This window comes from Melanerpes formicivorus, unplaced genomic scaffold, assembly GCF_026170545.1.
Source record: "Melanerpes formicivorus ecotype bairdi unplaced genomic scaffold, bMelFor1.0.p_v2 SCAF_59, whole genome shotgun sequence".
NCBI classification, from domain to species: Eukaryota; Metazoa; Chordata; class Aves; order Piciformes; family Picidae; genus Melanerpes; species Melanerpes formicivorus.
Window position 1 is genome coordinate 4,607,706 of NW_027142411.1, and position 22,745 is coordinate 4,630,450.

General features: G+C 43.2%; 2 protein-coding genes across 8 annotated transcripts in view; one reads left to right on the forward strand and one right to left on the reverse strand.

The window, feature by feature from the left end:
• The window catches only part of ANKRD27 (ankyrin repeat domain 27), a 53,186-nt gene extending 35,758 nt beyond the window's left edge, over positions 1–17,428 (forward strand). For 4 of the 6 annotated variants that reach the window (XM_068161703.1, XM_068161705.1, XM_068161702.1 and 1 more), the window contains exons 17-29: positions 376–468; positions 754–951; positions 1,494–1,553; positions 1,679–1,798; positions 6,584–6,628; positions 8,390–8,512; positions 9,747–9,944; positions 10,977–11,096; positions 11,574–11,735; positions 12,637–12,745; positions 13,480–13,561; positions 14,045–14,117; positions 15,757–17,428. In XM_068161703.1, coding sequence (XP_068017804.1) covers positions 376–468; positions 754–951; positions 1,494–1,553; positions 1,679–1,798; positions 6,584–6,628; positions 8,390–8,512; positions 9,747–9,944; positions 10,977–11,096; positions 11,574–11,735; positions 12,637–12,745; positions 13,480–13,561; positions 14,045–14,117; positions 15,757–16,014 — 1,641 coding nt within the window. In that variant the 3' untranslated portion in view covers positions 16,015–17,428. Of the gene's footprint in view, positions 1–375; positions 469–753; positions 952–1,493; positions 1,554–1,678; positions 1,799–6,583; positions 6,629–8,389; positions 8,513–9,746; positions 9,945–10,976; positions 11,097–11,573; positions 11,736–12,636; positions 12,746–13,479; positions 13,562–14,044; positions 14,118–15,019 lie in introns of all 6 variants that reach the window. The other 2 variants (XM_068161706.1, XM_068161707.1) reach the window with 2 other exon arrangements.
• Positions 17,429–17,898: 470 nt separating this feature from the next.
• Positions 17,899–22,382, reverse strand: PDCD5 (programmed cell death 5). Of its 2 annotated transcripts, none has more exons than XM_068161710.1 (6): positions 22,305–22,382; positions 21,174–21,214; positions 20,078–20,139; positions 19,531–19,622; positions 19,221–19,292; positions 17,899–18,877 (listed from the first exon to the last, which is right to left on the reverse strand). In XM_068161710.1, exons 1-6 carry the CDS (start codon positions 22,368–22,370, stop codon positions 18,830–18,832), a joined length of 381 nt encoding a protein of 126 aa, XP_068017811.1. In that variant the 5' UTR covers positions 22,371–22,382; the 3' UTR covers positions 17,899–18,829. The 2 variants fall into 2 exon arrangements, with proteins under 2 accessions (XP_068017811.1, XP_068017812.1); XM_068161711.1 differs by having other exon boundaries at positions 19,201–19,292.
• Positions 22,383–22,745: the final 363 nt, after the last annotated feature.

Below are 22,745 nucleotides of genomic sequence, written 5' to 3' on the forward strand. Positions count from 1 at the left end.
GAATTAAATGACTTCACATTGTATTTAGGATAGATTCTGTAACCGCACTAATTATTGCCTACTTAATTTTATGTATGTGAGGTTCTTCAGTTAGCAGTGTTGAAATGAAGCTCTTAAAATGCAGGGTAAGTTCTCATGCAGTACATTCACTGCAGTGTTTGCTTCAGGAGATGATTCATTTTTCAGTGACAACTCTGAATATGTCAGAGGCAGCTTTTGTTGGGTGGGGCAAAACCAGCAGAGGAGGGTCTGAAACAGGAGAAACATAACTAGTTTCTCATCAGGTTTTTCATTGTGCTAGAAACCTAAAGTAGCCTACAGAGTAACAATTGTTTGTTTGTTTAGTTAAATGTCTACTTTTATCTTTTTTCTAAGCTTCTCTTAATGCACTATAAGGCAAGTGGTGATGTTCAGGACAATAATGGAAATACTCCACTTCATTTAGCCTGCACTTATGGTCATGAGGATGTAAGTAATTGTGTTTTGTGACAGACTAAATGGATATTCTAGTGGGATGGAATTAAACTGTGATGTGAATTCTTTCGAGAAGTAAATTAAAAAGAATTGAAGGCTAACTATTTAATGCTGTAAATAAGGATGCAGAATTAGTTACTTGCCTCTGTTGGATGACGCTGAACTGTAAAAGGAATGGATTATCTAAGCAGCAATGAGAAAACAACCTCTTAAGGATTGCATCTTCTGAGAACTGAGAGATAACACTATATTTATTGTTGGCTTTCCTTTTCTTTCCAGTGTGTCAAAGCTTTAGTCTACTATGATGTGCATTCCTGCAGACTAGATATTGGCAATGAAAAGGGAGATACTCCTCTTCATATAGCTGCTCGTTGGGGCTATCAAGGAATCATAGAAGTGCTTTTGCAAAATGGGGCAAATCCAGAAATTCAAAACAGGATGAGAGAGACTTCCCTACAATGTGCATTAAATTCCAAGGTATTTCTCTTCATCTTCTAGCCTCATTTCTTTCTGATGCAGTTCCGAGGTGGTGTGGATTCTCACCTGCCAATAGGATTTTGTGATCTGGTACTATTGACATGAAAACGTGTACTTCACTCGAGGGAAGAAGTGTCACATTTTAAATCTGATAGCGTGGATACAGTCTGTTGTATAGAATGTAAACTGGTAAATGGCTACTTGGAACCTCTGCAATAGAATCTGTAACTAATAGGCTGGAGGTGAGGAGAAAGTTCCTCACAGAAAGAGTAATTTGCCACTGGAATGTGCTGCCCAGGGAGGTGGTGGAGTCCCCATCCCTGGAGGTGTTCAGGGGGCAATTGGATGTGGCACTGAAGCCATGGTTTAGTAGTCAAGAGGTACTGGGTGACAGTTTGGACTTGATGATCTCTGAGGTATTTTCTAACCTTATTGATTCTCTGATTCTATAATACTAGGCTGACAGCTAGTTTGTGTTTCAGCCAGTAGCTTCCTCTTCAAGTGGAGTTATGTTGCTTCTCTTCCTTAATATTTTTGTGCAGATTCTGTCACTGATGGAATTAAACTATCTAGCGTTTGAAAGAGGACAGAGTGCTTCCGAGGTAAAAACCAGTGCAAGCTGATCAACTTTTCTGCCTGTGTTTAACCTGCTTAATCTCACAGCTCACTTTTGCTGCTTTTGGTTTGATTTTGTTTGGTTTATTTTTCTTTCTTTTCCAACTTCAAGTCACCACTTAGGTCTCCCCAGTACTCCACAGAAACTTTCAGCAGAGGGTCTTCTGTCTCAAGCCTCTCATCAACATCAGCTGATACAAAGCAAGAAGAAGTGAAAAACAGCTACAAGGAGGTAAGACTGGGGTATAATTTTGACCATTAGCAAAAGGAAGGAAGCTATAAGAGTGATACTTTGCAACACTGCTTTAAACTGCTGCTTCTTTCTGGTTGGGAAAATGATATGCTGCTATCCTCAGGTGCTTGTCATCTCAGTTTCTAAATATTTTTGTGTGATATCAGCTGCTCTGCTGGTTATTTCTGGGGAAAAAATGGAAGCATATTTGGAGTAGTTGTTCAGATTTAGTGCAGCTAACGAGATAATTTCAGAATTTGTTGAGGTTTACAAAATTATAATGGCAACCACTGCCCCAAGGACCTTGTTGTCCTGTCCAGGAATTAAATGCCATTGCTAGCTTGCAAAATCTGTCAGGGAGAAGACAGGCACACTGGCAACCACTGGCTAAGAGACCATAATGTCAACCAAGTTTTCAAAAAAGGCATAGAAGTCAGTTTTGTGACATGTGAAGAAGTATGTACTAAATACCTTGCACGTGTGTTTGCTGAGTTGTCACTGCTTTCACCAGCCAAGATGCCATCCTTGGATGCTGTGGACCCTCAAATCTGTCATTGCTATTTGTCCCTTCCTAAGACTGTCATGTCACCACTTCCTATGCTTCTCTTGCTTTTTTTTTTTCACCCCTCCAGTCCTCATGTTCAATTTTTTCTCCAGATTGGCCTCATTATTTTCATTGATCTCTGTATTGCCTCTAGATTCAAATTCTTCCTTCTCTTGCTGTTAAAATGTTCTCCTCCTGCCAAAAGCTTCTGTTTTCTGAAAATGTTCAGTAAGCTCAAAGAGGTAAAGCTTGACTGGACAGTATCACTTCACACCTGCTTCTTCAAAGGAGCAAATTTATTGCACCAAAGAGCTAAGTCTGTAGTTCAAACCAGGGAATAAGATTACAAGCAGTTTATACCTTAAATTCTTGGGATTAGTGACCTTCTCCTGTAATCCAGCTTTAGTTAATTTCTGTTTACCAAGTTACACATGGGCTCACTGCTCTTATTGTTGCTAAGTGAAGGGGCAAGGGCCTTTACCTGAGAGACCTCCATGAGGGGAATGCTACTGGAAGTAATGGGAAGGTCAGCGTTCCAAGTGTAGACTGTGGACTAAGGGAATGCAGTTAGATCTTTATAGGTCAACACTGCTGGTAGATTAACCTTTGCTTAAATGAGCCAGTTGTGGTGTGTGTCTTGTATGTGGCTTGTTTACAGCTTGGAAAAGGGAGAGTAAAAGAGCCAGGCATGTAAATTTTGAACTTCCTCGGCTGGAACCAGTGACTCCTTCCACAATTTCTGTTCAGCATCAGAAATGCTGAGCATGTGAGCAAATCACAGCAGATTTGTTTCATCTATTTTTGCATTTCAAGGAAGGTACTTGTGCTCCACAGAGGAGAAAACAAACTGGAAAGATGAGGAAATGCATGCAGCAGATATTTTGCCCTAAGTACTCTTAATAAATTATCCATAAGATTCATAACAGATGCTGTATGCTTTTCTACTGCTAGGGCCTGGGGCAGTTTTTAGAACCCCAAGGAAGTTGTTAATTTTGGAAAGAAATGATCAGACCTTGTGGGTCAGTTGCTGCTACTGTTCACAGTATCACCAAGCTTGGAAGAGACCAACCTGTCACCACAGACCTTATGACTAAACCATGGCACCAAGTGCCACGTCCAGTCGCCTCTTGAACACCTCCAGGGATGGTGACTCCACCACCTCCCTGGGCAGCACATTCCAGTGACCAATGACTCTCTCGGTGAAGAACTTTCTCCTCACCTCGAGCCTAAACTTCCCCTGGCGCAGCTTGAGACTGTGTCCCCTTGTTCTGGTGCTGGTTGCTAGAGAGAAGAGACCAACCTCTTCCTGGCTACAAGCACCTTTCAGGTAGTTGTAGATAGCAAGAAGGTCACGCCTGAGTCTCCTCCTCTCCAGGCTAAACAATCCCAGCTCCCTCCACCTCTCCTCACAGGACTTGTGCTCAAGGCCTCTCCCCAGCCTTGTTGCCCTTCTCTGGACACGCTCAAGTGTTTCGATGTCCTTCTTAAACTGAGGGGCCCAGAACTGGACACAGTACTCAAGGTGTGGCCTAACCAGTGCTGAGTCCAGGGGCGCAATGACCTCCCTGCTTCTGCTGGCCACACTATTCCTAATGCAGACCAGGATGCCATTGGCCCTCCTGGCCACCTGGGCACACTGCTGGCTCATGTTTAGGCAGCGGTCAATCAGCACCCCCAGGTCCCTCTCTGTGTGGCAGCTCTCAGCCACTCCGACCCCAGCCTGTAGCTCTGCATGGGATTGCCGTAGCCAAAGTGCAGCACCTGGCACTTGGACTTGTTGAATGCCATCCTGTTGGCCTCTGCCCATCTGCCCAGTCGGTCGAGGTCCCTCTGCAGAGCCCTTCTGCCCTCTAACTGACCAACATCTGCTCCCAACTTGGTGTCATCTGCAAATTTGCTGATGACTGACTCAATCCCCTTCTCAAGATCATCAGTGAAGATAATAAAGAGGATGGGGCTCAGCACTGATCCCTGGGGGACACCACTAGCGACTGGCCTCCAGCTGGCTGTGGCACCATTCACCACCACTCTCTGGGCTCGGCCCTCCAGCCAGTTCCTAACTCAGCACAGAGTGTAGTGGTCCAAGCCACGAGCTGACAGCTTAGATAGCAGTTTGCTGTGGGGGACGGTGTCAAAGGCATTGCTGAAGTCCAGGTAGACCACATCCACAGGCCTCCCCACGTCCACCAGATGGGTCACCTGATCATAGAAGGAGATCAGGTTGGAGAGGCAGGACCTGCCCTTCCTGAATCCATGTTGGCTGGACCCGAGCCCTTGGCCGTCCTTGAGGTGCACAGTTGATGCCGCAGTTGTTGCCTGGCAACATCATTTTCCCTGCTCCATCATTTTCCCTGGCACTGAGGTCAGGCTGACTGGCCTAGAGTTTCCAGGTTCCTCCATCCAACCCTTCTTGTGGATGGGGATCACACTGGCCAGTTTCAGTCATCTGGGACCTCACTGGTGAGCCAGGACTGGAGGAAAATGATACTGTTAGGCATCGTTTGTGCTAAGACTAGCTCCTGAAAGCCATCAAGACCTTTACATTTTCCAGTGACAGGGGAAATCTGTGGGAGGCACAGGTCTCTGGTACCTAGAGTCCGTTTTACATGCATGTGTGTAGAGTCTGGTATATGGATCACCTAAATTCAGATGTCTTAACTTCAACCCTCTGTTTTCCCTCCGTAGTCTGTGGAGAGAAATGGGTACCTCCCGAAAGGAGTTGTCTCAGACGTGCTCACTTTGGCCTGAGTTGCACTCTGGTGGTGGTTGTTGACTGCGTTCCGCTCTGTAGTTAGCAGATAGGGAGTTTAAAGGACCAAATTAGATGCAGCTAGGTTTTAGACAGATTTAGGAGAGAGGAATCCTGCCTCGAGTGCCTAGGACACAATTTCAAGGAGCTTTGGCTCTTAGGAACAGTTTTCCTAAAACCAAATGAAAATGGGTGGAGCATTGGTTGGACCTTTCAGCTGTAGATGTGCCCTGTCCTGTGAAAACTCTGAAGGAAGAGGTCAGGCCAGTAAAAACACAGCTTCCTTTCAGTCTCATTCCTCCTTACTTGCTTTAGCAAGCCCTGCTGTCACCATCAGTGAGAGTCTTCTAGATAAGGATTAAAATGTGGCTGGAGATGTTGCTCTCTGACATCTACAACTTGAGAGATGTTTCCTGGCATTGCAATAGTTTTACACAGCAGCATCTCTGGTGATTTTAGCACCATGCTAGAATAACGTGCTACAATGCTGTGATGTGCAGAGGCCAGGGAAAATGCCTATTGATGACAATACTAAGGGACTTTACTGCCCTTTACTGGTGCCCCTCTCACTTCTATCAGGTTGCATCTCAACTCCTTCATATGAGAGTATGGAATCAGAGGAGGAGCAGGCAGACACGTGCATCTGATTCTTCTCATTTTACAAGCCATCAGAGGATTCAAGGGAATGTCATCAGTGCAGAGCACCTTCCATCTCTTCTCCCTCTAGCTGCCTCTTTCCCCCTCCCTACAGAGCACTTTAGCAGAATCCCTACACCAGACTGCCCTGCCCAGGCACTAGCTGGACTGAGCATACACAGACTGTCTAATGCTGGTCCCCTGGCATAACTCTGAGTTGGAGAGACCTGGCTTTTGCTAATGTATACCTTCTGATATTTGTATGTTTTCAGATCTTAAGCAAGAAAACAAATGGAATACTTACAATCAAGTTAGATTTGTAAACTTTTGGAATAAACCAGTAGATGTGAACAACTGGAAGGCATCTATTTGATTTTGAATTCTTGTTTCTTAAATAGCAAATTAAACCTGGTGTTCTTGGTGCTTCTGGTAGTCTACAGTAGCTCAGCAAGAGTCCAAAGAGTACCAGTGTTTACCAGGGTAGAAATTTGTCTTGAATAGAGGTCTTTAATCTTAGGTTCACGCCAGAAAGGCCACAGTCAGTTGCTGCTGAAACAGCATGATAGCATGTATCAGTTCTTGGCTCTGTGTGTGGACTGCATGTCCTCTTTTTTGGTGAGTGCTGTTTATCTTTAGGCAAGTCAGAGATCATCAAATGGCCACAAGCCTTGGACAGCTTTTGTATTGATAAAGGAAGAAGGGTTTTCCTTTAAAACATAGATGAAATGAGCCAGCAGTAATCCTACCACATGAGCTTAGGAGGTTAGTAAAGGACATGGGATTTTCTGTGTACAGCTTAATACCTATGCTAACAAAGCCAATACATTGTGCTGTTGTTTGGTTTTTTTTCATATAGGTGGAAAAACTTCTAAGAGCAGTTGCTGATGGAGATCTGGAAATGGTGAGTCTTAGCGTGGCCACTGAATGTGACTGGATTCTCTCATTCAAATTGAGAGAGTTATTAGTGATTAATATTAGGTGAGGAATGCTTTGGGCATCAACAATTAATCTGATTCAGCTCATTTTGTACAGAGAATATTCACTCTGTGCCCCCAAATTATTTTACCTACAGTGCTTTAATGCTCATAATTTTGGCTTTTACATGTCCTCTTGCACTAGACAAATGGCTTTAAATTGAATATTCCTGCACGAAGGCCTGTCATTTGAAAATGTCTGCATACTCACCTCTAGGAGGTGCAAAGACCTTGGGAAGAACAGCATTCAGGGCAGGCATTTGGAACAGAGAGAGCAGCTCCTGGGAGTAAGTCTTGCTGCAGCTGTTCAATTTGAGAGATAATTAATGTGTGTTTGGGTTCTAGAGCTACCTTAATGGTAAGCAGCAAAACTTGCTGACAAGCATAAGTGTGAATACAGTGGGAGGAACTGTAGGAAGTTCCCTTCTCGTCATTCCTTTCTTGACTAGCATCTGTAGAATTTTTGGGTTGATCCAGTTCCGTAGCATCAAGCCCCACCCACACATCTAGCAAAGATGGTTCTGCCTCTCTTTCAGCAGAAAGTGGTTCCTTGGTCATGCTCCACAGTGGGAGGCAAAGGGCTTCATCTTTCTTCGCGGTACCAAGGCAACAATACATGTTTTGATAGCTCTCTTAAAAGCTGCTTAAAAAAAAAAGAGTAAAAGGAAAACCCCTCACAAGATGACATGCATTACAGCTTCTTACCCTCTATGTAATCCTGTAACTTGCTGTGTTTGGGAACATCCCAGAAGATCTGCAGAACCTCTGAAGGATCTGCCCTCCAAATACAAGTTGCCTAGGTCTTTCTTCTGTCTGGTCTTTGAGTGCTGTGCTGTTAGCACTTTCCATGCACTTAGAAAAAAGTGACTTGTTAATGTATAGTTCTGTGCCCTGAGAGACCAGTTTAATTCCTATGTCTCTTGTGTTTCTGAAACATCTGCCTCGCTGAGCATAACACAAACTCATAAGGACAGAATAGATGCCTGACCTAACATTGCCAGATGGTGCAATCGCGGAGGCTTAATGCAGTCAGTGATAATCCTAAAATGTCTTAACTTTACAGGGGATTAATGAATTTCAAGCTAATAATGTGTTTCTTAAAGGTCTCTTTTTATTGTTGCATAAAATGTAATGTCAAATTAGCATGCAGTAAGCATCACTGATTGCAAATTGCACGAGTGCTCCAAGTCCTACGGCTGTCTTCATTGAAGGGCCTCTCCTCCTCAAAAATGGAAGAACTGTACATTAAGGAGGAAGTGAGGCCATCAAGTTCCTGGGAAGTGACAGATCTAAGGAATGGCAGTGTTCCTGCAAAGTTTTGGATATTGCTTAGTAGTTGTCCTCCTTGGCAGTTCTTGAAGTTGAAGTGTAGTTGAAGCAAAAGAAGAATGAAGGTTCACTTTGTTGTGAGGGTTTGTGAATAGATGAACACAGAAATGTTGATTAGACAGCAGGAAGTAATTTATAATTTACTGCTGTAATTAGTGAACTTTACAGCTGCTTTGACAACAATAACGTCTGATTTCCATTCTTTAAGATTTGGCCTGGGGGCAGCAGGAGGCAGCGGTATAGTCTCCCTGGGCTATTCCTAACAGTGTGCTTTTGAAATCTTATCTGTCTACATGTGCAAGTGGGTTGGAACCCAGGGCCTTTGCACTCTGTAAAGAAGGACTTGTTTGCTGTGCCAGGTACGTTATCTCTTAGAGTGGATGGAGGAAGACTTAGAAGATGAGGACGACGCAGGCTGCACATCAAAACCAGAATTCTGTCATCCATTATGCCAGTGCCCAAAATGTGGGCCAGCACAAAAGGTTGGAATATTCATGCTGTAAAATGAATAACTTATATTCTTGTAACTTCTGGTTCTAGGGAAGCAGCATTCGTGTTGCCCAATGCTCTGTATCTCTGTTGGAAAAGCCATTAAATATATACAAATCTTAACAGAGTTCATCTGATGTCATGAAATTGTTCCCTTTTTAATTAACTTGTAGAAAGTTCTGGATATGAGAACAGAGACTCAGAGGCTTGCTCAGTGCACAGTGGAGGTTGCTTTTAGCATATATGGACCTGTTTGGACAACCTTGAATCAATGGGAAAAATCTTTTCCTAAACATCGGTTTCTCCCAGTTCTCTTTTATAGTTTACATCACTAATTGTCACAGAGTATCTGCTTACCTGTCAGTAATCAGTTGATTAAGGAATGCCTGCTGATCCTGTAATCAGTGTAATGCTGAAGAGGTCTTTTTAATTGCCTGACATCTTTTGTATGTATCTAAAACTTCTGCAGAAGTTAAATATGATTGTAAAGACTTCTTTCTCAATGGCAACCTCCTTCACCTTGGAACTTGCTAACTAATCTTAACCATTGTATTAGGTAAGCACACATTAAAAAGCACACTGAGGACAGGCAGAATGAAAGATCTTCTACCACTGTGCACTTCAGGTACCTGCAGAGCGAGCAGACAGCCGTGACGGGGCATTCTGTACTGCTGTATAAGCTACATCTCAGGCAGTTCCCTTGTCATCAGTCCCCACGGGAGGCTGTTCGCGGGGCCGGTGTTACTTCCACATGAATAAAACTAGTTTTAGTTTTATCCTTATCACCTTGAGCTTTGTGTAGTAATAAAATAGGTGTTTACTGTCTATCCAAGAGCATAAGTGGCTGTGTGAATGACTGTAACTCCTAACTTTTACTGTCTGCATGTATGAGCATACTAACAGCTATATAAGACCTGCAAGTTTTACTTCTGGCTCAACCTGTGCTACTTCAGCTTCTTGTTAATACCATGAATACTTTTCTCTGCATAAAACTATCATGTTGGAGGGAGTGAAAGAAAATGAAAGCTCATAGTTCTGTTGAAAAATACTGCCAAGTTGCTCTGTTTACCAGCTCTATTCCTGAAAGTCTCGAACTGGCCTCTGTAGCAGAAGTTCCTGTAATACCTGTCTGCCTGTACTGTACATACCTGGGTATTCGGCTGCTTTTTGGTCAGCAGAAAGTAGCATGATTAATTGCAGAGTTTCGTTGTGTTTTTTCCTCAACAGACATTTGCAAGGATCTCTGCTAATGGACTCGGAGTAAATGTTTCAAACCAAGATGGTTTTACACCATTGCATATGGCTGCACTGCATGGACACTCTGAACTTGTCTGTCTCTTGTTGAAACACGGTGCCAGTATCAGTGCCAAGAACATAAAACATGCAGTTCCTCTTCATCTAGCCTGCCAGAAAGGTCATTTCCAGGTAACTGAACCTCTTCATAAGTTCAAGCTATTTAACACTTAACCACCAACAAAGAGCTTTTTATGAAATTATCAACAATTATCATCTAAAATCAAGAGATGGAAAGGAAAAACTGAAACAGTTTCAGTAGGCATCTTTGTGACCTAAGGGAATGGTGCAGTGAGTGCTGCAGTTACCTGCTGTTATACGTCAAACGCTTGAAGAACCTTCTGTTCAAGGGGTTGTGCATGGCTGCAGCTGGAGCAGACTTGGTGTCTGCAGTAGCCACAGTATTCAACATCTACTGCATCTGTAGCTTATTTCAGTAGATTGAGCAAAGTAGAGCTCTGAGGGTGGCAGATAACCTCATCCCTGAATTCAAGTCAGTGGAAGCAGTGAAGGAGAAGCACAAGCGAGAGGAGAGTTTTAATGGAGGAGTAATGATCATGAAAAAACAGGTGCAGATAGGCAAATGGGAATGTGCTGTAAAGTGGAAAACTTGGGGTTTAGCAACAAGGAGCTGAGGACTGCAAGAGGAAAAATAAATGAGAGAATTGTGAAGATGTTGTGGAGACAAAACTCCAGGGATGCAAGAGGAAAATAAGAATACAGGTCAAAGTTGTAGGTTAATGAAGACATTTAAAACAGATAACTCCTTCTGGGTGTTCCAGTAAGGTCAGAAGGGGCTAAACAATACTGTCGCTGTGGAGGTTTGGCTGTGATGTATTGCCAAGTTATGGCTGATCTATGATTTTCACATACCTCTACGTTTTTATTTCTTGGCTTTTCTTTCAGTTGCTTAAAGTTTTGTTTATTTGTGTGTGTTTGGTTTTTGAAAGTGTGGTAAAATATGAAAATTAGTATGATAGGAAGAGATCTGTTTGGCAAAGATGGCACTTGCTTTCTCCATCCTTTTTCCTTCCATCTTATCATTCTAGAGTAAAAAAAAGTTGTGGGAGAGATTTGTCTTTTTTCAAAAAGAGAAAAGGAGGCAGGGCTTTCACTGCATGATTATGGTTAGCTGGTGTCTTGAATGAAGACTTCTTTCGATAGGTGGTGAAGTGTCTGATGGACTACAATGCCAAACAAAATAAAAAGGATATATATGGAAATACTCCTTTAATTTATGCATGCTCGAACGGTCAGTATGAGACTACTGCCTTGCTGCTACAGGTAAGACCACTGAAAACCATGTTCAGAATAGTATTTAAGTGGTATCTGTGCTGCTTTAATGCTCAGGATCAACGTTTTTTAGTTATGTATTTCTCTGTTGAAATTACTCAGGGGAAAGTCAGAGTGTTTGTCCTCTCACTCCTTTCAGTCCCTTCCCCTCATGGTTTCTTATTAGACAAATATTATTTTACTGTTATACAACCAGCTTTATTTAAAGAAATTTCTGTGGCAGGTGTTGGGTTATCTTGCTGATCTCTGGAATCGTGGCTGAGAGAGCAGGAAATAACATGATCAAGTGGCTTAGTGTTGAACTGGTGTTTACTAGCACATGCTTGGTGAATTCATATGCAGCTACAGGCTTCTGGTGCATTGTTCTCATTCATACACTGAAAAGCAAAGGCGAGAAACCAGCAGTCATGTGCCAGCTCCGTTTTGTGCTGCTCCATCCGTATAACTTCTGTTTATCTTGCTGTCCAGCACGGAGCTGCTGTTAACCTCTCCAATGCCAAAGGAAACACAGCACTGCATGAGGCTGTGATAGGCAAGAACGAGGCCCTGGTGGACCTGCTGCTGCAGAACGGCGCAGTGACAAACATCAGGAACGAGAGGAACTGCACCCCTGCGGACTGTGCCGAGCCGGTGAGCGCCGCCAGCTCGTTTCTGACCAGAGTTTTTCCTCAGGTTCCATACGCCCCATGGGGGAGAGAGAACAAATATGTCACAAGAAGGTTTGCCAAGACTTCTGTATTTAAAAGTTGGGCACGGCAAAAGACTAAGGTGCCTGTTTACAGGGAGCATACAGCAGACAGTGTGATTCCTGTGGTATGTGAAATCTTTTGTGTTTCTTAAAGAAATTATCCTAGACAAAAGGTAAGAGTCCAGAAAAGGCGTGTCCATGGGTTGAGTTGGAATTTGCTCTTTAACCTGTTACAAAGCAAAAACACATCTGTGAATGAAAATGACATGGAAATCTATGCTGCTAATGGCAGAGAGAGCAAAAGAAATTCAGACTGGAGGAAAATAAAACACCTGTCACTGATCACCCACCATCTTCTGCCCTTTTTTTGATACCTTTTGTCTTCTCATGTGTAACTCATACTGTCCCTTTTATGAATAGCAACAGCATGATATGTAATGCTAAATGCACTCCTAAATTATTTGATACATGGTCCCTATGTTTCAGTGCTTCAGCAGCCTCTGAGATACAGCATAATGGCCACTGGATCAATTTCAGTATGTGTAGCACCATTTAACCTGAAACCAGCTTAACTGTCAATAAAACAGCTTAAAGTAACAGGTCGAGACTACAAATGACTACTTGGGTATGGCACAGCTTGTGGAGCACTGATTTTTATCCCTAGGCAAAATGATACAATTCCAAGTTAGTGTTTGTAATGGAGTATTTTTCTGTGTGCTGTATTCATTTGGGCAGCTATTGACTAGCACAGGCTGCATAGACTAGAATCCTAAATTGCACTGATGTTTTTATTTTTTTCTTTTTTCATTAATATTGGTTAAAATGGAACCTTTAAAAATAAAGAATTCAAATATCATTAAGTTGCTGGAAACTGCACCGAGCTGTGTACCTACATCAGCAGAAAGAGAAAAGGAATGTGAGCAGCATGCTACTATCAAGATAAGAAAAAAAGGTACACGTCCTATTTCCACTGCCATGGAATTAATTGGCAACTACATCAAACATTTTATGTAATGGATTTACACAGAATTAAAGAACAGTCGACTATGTTGCATACTTGTAACAGGTAACATTTACAATTCCACAACTGAATACAGCAGACTTTGTTTTTATATTTATGACATCGTTGCAAACTCAGTTCTCACTTTTTGGTGCTGGTGGGGGGCATTAACAGAGAAAAGCATTTAGAGGTGAAAAAGCCATGCCCCTTTTCAGTGGGAACCAAAGAGATTAAGTCACCTCTAGCTATCATTCACATTGATCTAAAGCACAGCGGTGCTGATGCCCAAGGTTGATCCAGTTCTTTCTAACACGAGAGCAGTTCTGAATGAACAATGGAAGATCTGAGTGAGTAGTATCAGCAAAGAGGTGGTGTAGGATCTGTGTCTCGATCAATTCAGCTTTATAAAAATGGGAGTTGGGGGCCTCAAAGCCCAACATTACATGGCCTCTCCAGAGGCTGGGCCAGTCACAGGGACCTGCTGAAGAATGCTTACTCCTGCAACCTAAAATGCTTGAAAGTTTCCAGAGAAACTGACTGGTTCAAGTTATTGCTATTATGGTTGTACAGGAACATTTCACATCCAATGTCAGCAGGTGCCACTTCTCATTCAGAACTGTGGGGTTTTTGAATTCTTAAATGTAACTCAGTTGTAATTTTAGCTGCCTGTTCTTTTAAACCCCTAGTGAATTCTAAACCGTGCAAGGAAGCTGGTGATCTCATAAGCAGACAACTTCAACTGCTCCAGTCAATTAGCAGATTTAACAAGTAAGCAGAAGTTTATTTATTGTTTCCCATTAGCAAACAGCAGATCAGAAAGCCCCAAATGCGGGTCAAGCGTTGTTGTACATCACATATGACTGGTTTGACAGCAGATGTTAATCCTCCAAGGCGTGCACGTTCCCGTCACCAGACAGACGTTCTAGGCGCGACCTGCTCATTGGTGCTGAGCAGTAGCGGGGAAAAGCAGGGCCCAGGGAGCACTTGCAAACCTCCTTAGCTTTGCTTTTGCAGTAATACTTGTGGTGCCATACATCCAGAGGCTGCTGCGAGAATGTTAGTGTAGTGCTGCACACAGTGCTTGTGTTTTGCCCGTGACATTTTAAATGTTAATGTCTACTCTGTGATAAAACGGGAAATGCCAGTAGGCTGTCATTTCGAGGTGGTTTGTCAGAGCAGCCTGTCTGTGTGCAGATTGTCTCTGATCAAGACTTCTTTAGTTAAATTTCTTTAAAATACATTATTTTTTAGAGCAAAACATTTACGGAGAACCATAACAAGAGACAGAAGTGTTCCCAGTTTTGACTGTCAGTTACTGCATCAGGTAAGTGGAAATACTTGCTTGAATTAGTGGCATAATACAGCAAATCTGTTTGTTTTGTCTTGTATTAGTACAGACACACATACAGGAAAGTTTCTTTATTAGTGGTGGTTGATGAATCCCAGAAGTTTAGACCTGTTTGCCACATTGCTTATGATTCATCATTGTTCAAACTTCCACGGGTTTTGTATAACACTTCTTTAAATATGTTATTCTTACTTTTCAACCCCTTAAACCTCTTATTGCAAGCTTAATCTTGGTTTTGTTTTCTGTGTCACGTCTAACTTGAAGAACTCTCCAGTTTAGGAGAACCCTGCCAAGCAGAGGTGCTACTGTCAAGGGAGAAATTTCTCAATAGATTAAAATTAGGGTATGCATGATAAGTTTGCTCAGAGGAGAAGATTGTTTGCAAGAGCAAATAGCATGTTGCACTGTCAGCTGTGACACAAATGCAGGTGATCAGTTCAGCTGTGATGGGAGTGCCATGCACGCTTGGCCAGTCTGACTGTTGGATGCTGCCCTCCACCCAAAGCACGTGCTCCCTCTTCCTCCTTCACACTGGTTTTGGCTCTCATTGGACCTTCAGCTGAGCTATTTCAGCATACTAAGTCAAGAAACTCACCTGTTCAAAAGAAAATGTTTCTACCAGATTAGTTCAGTAGCTGCCCATTATTGGATTGTCATAGCCTTAGAAATGCATCCATCTAGAAGATAGAACAGTGCTCTGTCTCAGAGACCTCTTGTGAGACTGAGCATTTGAAAACCCTTGAGAGTGCCAGATTAATGCTATAAAACTGTAATAGTTTATTAATTCTTTCTGGTATTAATGGTGATAGCCCACCATTTAATTGAGTGTGGGCTTTAATTTTGTGACTGTGGATTGCTGAAGGCAGTGTGTCATGTAGGCATGCCAGGTGTCAAGAAGCTCAACACATGACCATGACACTCAATGGCTTGAACTGGGTGCCGCTGTCATGACTCAGTGAATCTGCAGGCCCTCCAGCTCTGGATTGTCAGTGGGTTTGAACAGACATCATCACCATCTGCAGCCTTGTCAAGATTGCTGCCCTTTTTTCAGCAACAGGGGGTGGTAATTAATTCTGCTTTTCGTTCTTATGTTCCTCTCTTTGAAGAACTGCTCTTAGCACCCTTGGGTTCTGTTTTCCCTCTGGCTTATGTTCACATTTGCAGAGTGGCCCAGTAAGCAGGGATCTGGAAGCAGGGAATTTTGGCCTTTGTCTTCAGCAGCATCTGGTTGAGCCTGTCTGAATTACTACTTACATGTTTCTTGATAGTGAAAAGAAATGGCTGCTCGTTTCAAGTAGCTTGAGATCATCTGCTTTACAAGGGCTGTTTAGAAGGGTTGGGATGACATTGCAATGGTGCAGTGAAAATAAATTGTCTTCAGTTCTGGTACTGATGTATGTGTAGACTGGGGCAGGTTACCTCTTCTCCTGTGTAGACTAAGCATAATCGCTGCCCTGCAATGGGTTCTATTTAAATCCTTGGCTGTGTTCTCAGTATGAAGAATGCCATGAAATGAATGTGGTAATTATACTCCAGAAACACTGTATTAATTTCACTTCTTTGTGATGAAGAAAGTAAACAATGCTTTTGATACACCATTTTTATCTTCTCCCAGTTAGCTATTAAAAGCTTTGATAAAAGCAGGTTAAAATCTGTTGAAACACTGGACCAGAGCAACGTTAAGATTATGGACACAAGATGCAGTGGTGAGTGCGTGGAATGTGATGACAGGACACAAGTTCCTCACAGGAGTAAATTACTGCACCGAAGACACACCCTTAATGTGCCACTCTCCGCAGAGAATGGCAATGATGATAGTCCAAGTATTTCACAGGCCAGAGCCTGCTGCGATGACCTGTGTTCAGAACATTGACAAGGAAACTCGAATCTGATGTCAAATCTGAGGAAACTATGTGGTGTCGATTTCAATAACCCTTCACTGTGTATCAAAGGAGGACGCCTGCCTTCAGAACAGAGCACGAGGACAGCTCCTCAGCAGGAGCAGAACGTTCCTAGCGCTTTGGAAGACTGAGCCCTCTGTTTACGTTGGAGGTAAGTGCACAGCCAGATCATCCTGAGCTCCACAGACACGGACCTCCCAAGATGGAGACAGCAAAATTACTTTCCTGTTCTACTTAGCACTTATTAAAGAATTACATGTACCAGTAAACCAAATGAAACCCTGTGTTTTTCAGCCACCCACTTTGTTTTTAGAAGTCTTTGAAATTTTTTTGCATTTTCAGTTTTTATCACTACATTGGATATATACAAATCTATATTTATATACATATATATTGTGTAGCAAAGTATTTATTGCCAGGGTAGTTGAGATGGCTCGATTTTTATTGCAATGCTACACACCATCACGGTATGTATTTCTGTGTCCTTCAGTGAACAGCTGGTATGAGCCACAGATCATAACAACCACAGGAGAAATTTATCTGTGTGATTAGTGTGAAGTGATGTAATCCTTGCCAATTTCTTTGCCATGTTCCCCTGTATTGGATCTACAAGATCAAAGTTTTACACAGAAGCCAAGATAGTGGGGAAAAAGTAGAGCACCCTTGACAAAGCTAAACTTTAGACTCTCTTTTCCCAGTCTAATTTAAAAAAATACGCAGAAGCAAACACATATAAGGAGACACAAAACTGTTTGGGGAATTTGATGTTTTAACTTCCTCTAAAGCAAGTCATACAGAAATGCACAAATAGTCAGGATTCTGACCTTGGGCAACATCTGCAGACAAAACTGCTTAGGAGCCTGCCCTTTAAACAGGGAAAATATCAATGAGGAAAGGTGGTTCTCACTGCAGTTAGCATTTGTTGGAATAGGCCAAGGATTGCCCTGCTCCTTGAAGTGATCGCCGAAGAGCTCCGAAGTGCTCCCAAGGTGGCTGCTTAGATTTGAACTTTGTTACCTACTATTTGAGTTACGGTAGAAGGATGTGTAAATAGCACAGGCTGGGTTTCTAAGTGCAGTATTTCTTGACTCTTGGCTCATTAGATCCATTCGTATTTTAGTTCATAAACTGTGTGATTAATTCTATTTCTTGGAGCTGGTAGTACAAGCCTGGCAGACTATAAAGCCGGAAGAGGTACTGGTGATGTTCTCAGCTTTTTAACCTGAGGTGAAATGTGCAGCAGGTGCACGTGTGGACAAGGGGAGATGAGGGTCATCTGTTTATTTTTCTAATAATTTACTAGTTCTTGTGATTTTTCTAATGTGCCTTTGATTTGTGCCAAATGATGGAAAGAGAAAAAACAGTAAAGTAACTCTTGAAAATGCATTGTCTTCAAAGCATTGAGTCTTTTACACAGATCTTCTGGTTTCAGAGGTAGCTGAGGACTTCACCTTGTGTCTTTGTGCAAATTGAATTAAAATAAATCAGAGCACTACTTCACATTTTTGACATCCCAGCCTCTGGAAGGGGTGTTTCAGAAGATCAGCAAAAGCTTATGTTGTTGTAAGTAGGATTTATTAAACTTAGGAATGCGAGCATGAACCGTGGCTGTTTAGGATGGATCTGTGGCACTAACAAAAGACTATTAAATCATCTATGGCTACACCTTGGCTTGAAACTCTTCAAGCTCTTAAAGGGTCATTAGTGTAAAGAACTTCAGAATACACCCTTGATACTATTGCAGGATCCTAGCCCCACAGACAGCAAAATGCCCAGTCTAGGCCAAACAAACCCAAACGCCCAACTGCTGAAATCGTTAACCACATTCACACAAGATGATAAACACCCACTAGTACTCAGTTCAAACAATTTTATTCTGTTCCAGAAACACACTGCAGTTGGGATCATACATGTTCCTGTTAAATTACGTCAGAAAAGGGCTGTGTGGTGGTAGAGCACATGACAACATTTATCCCTATTTCCATAACCGTGGTTTTGAGTAAACATGTAGCACAAGTTCAGTTTTACTTTACACAGACAGGAGTGGCAGGAGGTCTATGGGAAATGGTCTTTTTTTTCAAGGTAAGAAACACTCCAGCCATTTGATAAAAATGGAGGTAGCCATAATATGCAATAGCAAGGGTCTGACCAGTGCTTCTTTCCCAGGTGGCTTTGTTAGGCCGTAGGGAAAGGGCTCAATTGTATGTTGTCTTTATACAGGCCCTGACAGGGAGTCCTCTGATCCAAACATTCACTTCAAAAGTTTCCGGTAAGTACCTGAGAGCCATGAAGATGCCAGATAGGCTTCCTGCAAGGGCTCAGGAAATCTTATTTCTAATGCCTGTGATTAGAGGCTGGGGGGCAGTCTTTAAGTCCTAGAGAGAGCAGCCCTTCCCAACTTAACTGTTTAGCCCTGCCTTGTGTTACACTATTTCCAACAGCTGCAAAGTATCTGTTGTTTAGAATTACGGGGCAACAAAGTTTTCATGCTAATGAAGCAGTGGAGAACCCCACACTGCCCAGGCCTCTTAAAGTAAAAAAAAATTAAGCTATAAAATCCCGTTCCTGTATTTGTTTTACAGCACAAAGTCATGTGTTGGCCTTTTTATATATTTAAAAAACAAAACAACACAACCCTCAAAAACACAACCAGAAACTAAACCACAAAAACCCCCTCAAACTAACCAAAAAGTAAAGTAGTATAAACATTTCCAGGTCTTCCACTCCGATTGATAACAGCACGTTGCCTTTTTCCAGGCCTTTTGTGTGGCAGAGAGTTTTATAGTATTAGTAATCATCCTCTTCATCAGAATCCAACACTTTCCTTCTGTTGAACTGCAATGAAACAGGAGTTGAGAACAGAAAGGCTACAGTAAATCCAACACTGAGCGAGCCTTTCCAAGCCTAGGCACTGGACAATGAATATATCAGGTGGAGCAGAGTGTTCACTCTGTCAGGGCCCTGACTGGCGTAAGGGGATGGACAGACAGGACAGTCTGTCAACAGACTACTGATGTCCCACTGCCCATACCTGCCAATTTTACTGGTGGTAAGGATGGCTATGATTTAATCCCAGCATTTATCACTGTTCTATCCTGAACTGAAATGATTCAATACATGCCAATCTTCTGCTCTATTTCATAGCAAATTACACTCACATTTAGGAAATCACATGTACCTTCACTGTTGTTTTCTTGTCTGTTTGCTGACTCACTTTTTCAAGTATTTCTATCAAACCTTGTTCCGATACCTGCAAAAGAACAGCCATGTAACCACCTTCTGAGAGATGCTTGGCAGCGAACAGCAGCATCTTCCTCTTAGAAGAGTTGGATGGAATTAGAGTGTTATTACTGAGTGTTATTCAGAAGCTCTCAGGGACCTCTTTTGGTTACTTGCAGATATTAAAAAAATCTCCCTCACATCACTTTATTTAAAGAGTAAATTAAGTTTGAATACATGCAAGAAAGAATATGAAGAACACAACTCACCTTTCCAGCTAGCTGTCCAAATCTTGCCATCTGTATAAGATAATTCTCCACTGCTTTAGCTTTGTCTGGTTTCACGAGTGCTAAATTGCTTACTGCAACAACAACATGTTCTGTTTTTTTAAAGGCATACTCACATGCCATCACTCCTAACTAGAAAGTGACAAGTAGCCCTGGGAAACTGTCTTCCTCATGCCAGGGTCATGAAATAAATTGAAAAAGACACTTCCAGTTATGTAAAACAAAGATAAGATAGTTCCACTTCTTAGTTTTAAATATTTGTTCTGGTCAGCTTAACTAATTTTGACTCTTGGTACAGTTTCTACCATTAGTTAAATAATTTGGATTAACATCATTCAGATGTTGGTTAACCCTTCCCCTCTGCTCAGTGATATCCCAACCAAAGAGCTGATATAATTTTTCCTCTGATCAACAACAGTATTGCTGCAGTCTGGCTTCCATACACACACATACATGCATCCTTGATGTGAGCAGCACCAGAGCAGCACTGAATGAGAATTTCTTACCATCAAGTCACAAGGGTACTTACACCTTGCACGAGCTGCCTGATCAAGAACTTGAGCTAAAATAGTATTTCTTATCTCTGCTTCCCTGCAATGGAAACACACAGTAGAAGTTTGACTTCAAATACCTAAAATAACATGCACAAACTAGCGAGCTACAGAAAACTCATTCATGTAAGTGACTTCTTGGGTCCCTTCAACCCTTATGCTTACATAATGTCTTTTCTAGCATTTTCCATCTGGAGTAGCTCTGGGTACATCAGCTCACAACATCTTACAAGAAATGGAGTTTACTACTTCCACCTTCTTAATGTTTATTATTACATCTTAAAGACAAAAGCCTTGCTCTGCACTGTAAAGATTCTGCATTCAGTTCCAAGTGGAATTTCAAAGGCAGTATATAAAGAACAGTCCATGCAATTGCAGGACAGAACCAAGCCTCATTACTCAGAACTTTTCAGCAAGTTGTCCTGTACTTGCAATATTTGACTATTTGCAAACCTGAAGTTTTAGTTTGTGCATTTCACTTAATGCAAACTTTGTGTGCAAAACCTAGCTCTTTAAACACTACTTCCCACTAAGTACAAATGCTAAACACTGTTTCTGCACAAATCTCTGATATTTGGTGTAATTTTTTAACTGTAATAGGTGTCTGAGAAAAAGCACCTAGCAAAGCATGTTCCCATTACACTAACAGAGCCAAACCCAAGTTCAACACTCAGAACTCCATTTGGGTCAAGCTCTGCCAGCCCTCAAGATTTTTCTTATGACTGACTTCAAAAAGCCAAAGCTTCCAAGTTCCAGAAGCAGACGACAGTGAGAGTGATCATGTTATGCCCCTGAGGGTCACGAGGCTATTGCAGCACTCAGCCCAGTCCCACAGTGAAAATTAACTCTTTTCTTCCATGCCCTCCCACCTCAATCAGGGTTCAGACATTCCTGTTGCAGATCATCTGAGATTGTTATGGCCTGGGAGACATCTGGATCAATCAGACTGCAGCTTGGATTAAATCTTTGGCATTTCTGCTTCTTTGTTTTCCAACAATAATTCAGGTGAAGAAATTAAATAAAGGTTCAAAATTACCAGATGTAACACCAGAAGGCAATAGTTCTAATTTATACCTCTGTTTCGCTTCCTGTTGTGATGGGTCACCAGAAGGATCCTAAAGAATGAGATCATAATAGATATCATCATCCAAAAACATTCCACAAAGGACAGTAAGTTTAAATATTCCAGCAGATTCAGTGTTGGCTAAGCCTGCCTGCTCAACTTGCCTGACCATGGATGAGATCCTGAAAATAAGGATCTGCTGCCCTAGTAAATAAATATGCCATACTATGCTTTCCTCACAAAGCAGTAATCCAGACCAGTGTGACACGCTGGGCTACTGGATCTATCCAGATTGTTGCAGGCTTGGACATTAAAAGGCCTTCCTTTCAGGTCCAAGATAATATAACTCCTCAAAGCTCAGAAAAATAGATAAAAGCATTTAAAACCTATCAAAGTAAGCTAAGGACAAATGAAATTTAATGTAACATCGTGCCTTCACCAACACAGAAGAAACCACAATCTTAGCACGGTACTCTGGGACTACCCTAAACAGCTGAGACTATTCAGAAGCTAATTCCAAACAAAAAGGAAAAAAAAGAGGCACCTCTCCCCGAACTTCATCTCGAGCCTGCACTTCAAAATGTGTAACTGACACTTTCAAGTGTGAAAGCAGGATGGAGAACCACACAGAGAGAGGAAACAAGGCTGAGCCTAGGTATGGGCGACCGCCATCCAGGAACACAGGGCAGGCTGATGCGCTGCAGCTCAGAAACGCCAGGGAGGTGACCGAGAAAGACTAACGACGGTAACCCATAACCCTGCGAGCGGCAGGGAGAGCGGCGGAGGTTTATGCACTGAACCTTCCAGAGCAGCAGCCTGGGCAAACAGGCCCGAAGCGCCCTGAACGCGGTACCCGCTCCCGCGGCGGGGGCGCGGCCGGGCGCCCCCACCCCCTGCCTGTTATTCAGGCTGCAGCCGGCGACGTTTCCGCTCAAAGCAACGGCATGGCCGTGCCGCTCCCCACTTCTCCCAGCCCCAGCCTTTATTTACAGAGAGGCCCGCGGGCGGCGGCCCCCTTCCCTCCCGGGCTGCCGAGAGGCTCGGGCAGAGGTGCAGCCCTGTCGCACCCGGCGAGCGACCATCTGCCCCCGGCCCGGCCATAGGCAACAGGAGCTGGGGGGGCGGCTCGCGCTGCGCCTTACCCCGTGCTTGGCCTGCAGCTCCGCCAGCCGCTGCTGCCGCAACGCCTCCAGCTCCGCGTCCGCCATGGCTGAGGGGCAGCCGCGCAGCCGCAGTCCCCGCACGGCCCTTGCGTCGTCGCGGCAGGCACGACCAATCCAGCGCCGAGTGCAGCTGCTTAGCCGCAGCACGGCCAAAGCGACTCGCCGCTGCTTCCGAGCCTGAGGCTGCCTGCCTGCCAGTGTGCCCACCCGCCTGGTCAGTGTGCCCACCCGCCTGGTCAGTGTGCCTACCCGCCTGGTCAGTGTGCCCACCCGCCTGGTCAGTGTGCCTGACTGCCTGCCAGTGTGCCTACCCGCCTGGTCAGTGTGCCCACCCGCCTGGTCAGTGTGCCTACCCGCCTGGTCAGTGTGCCCACCCGCCTGGTCAGTGTGCCCGACTGCCTGCCAGTGTGCCCACCTGCC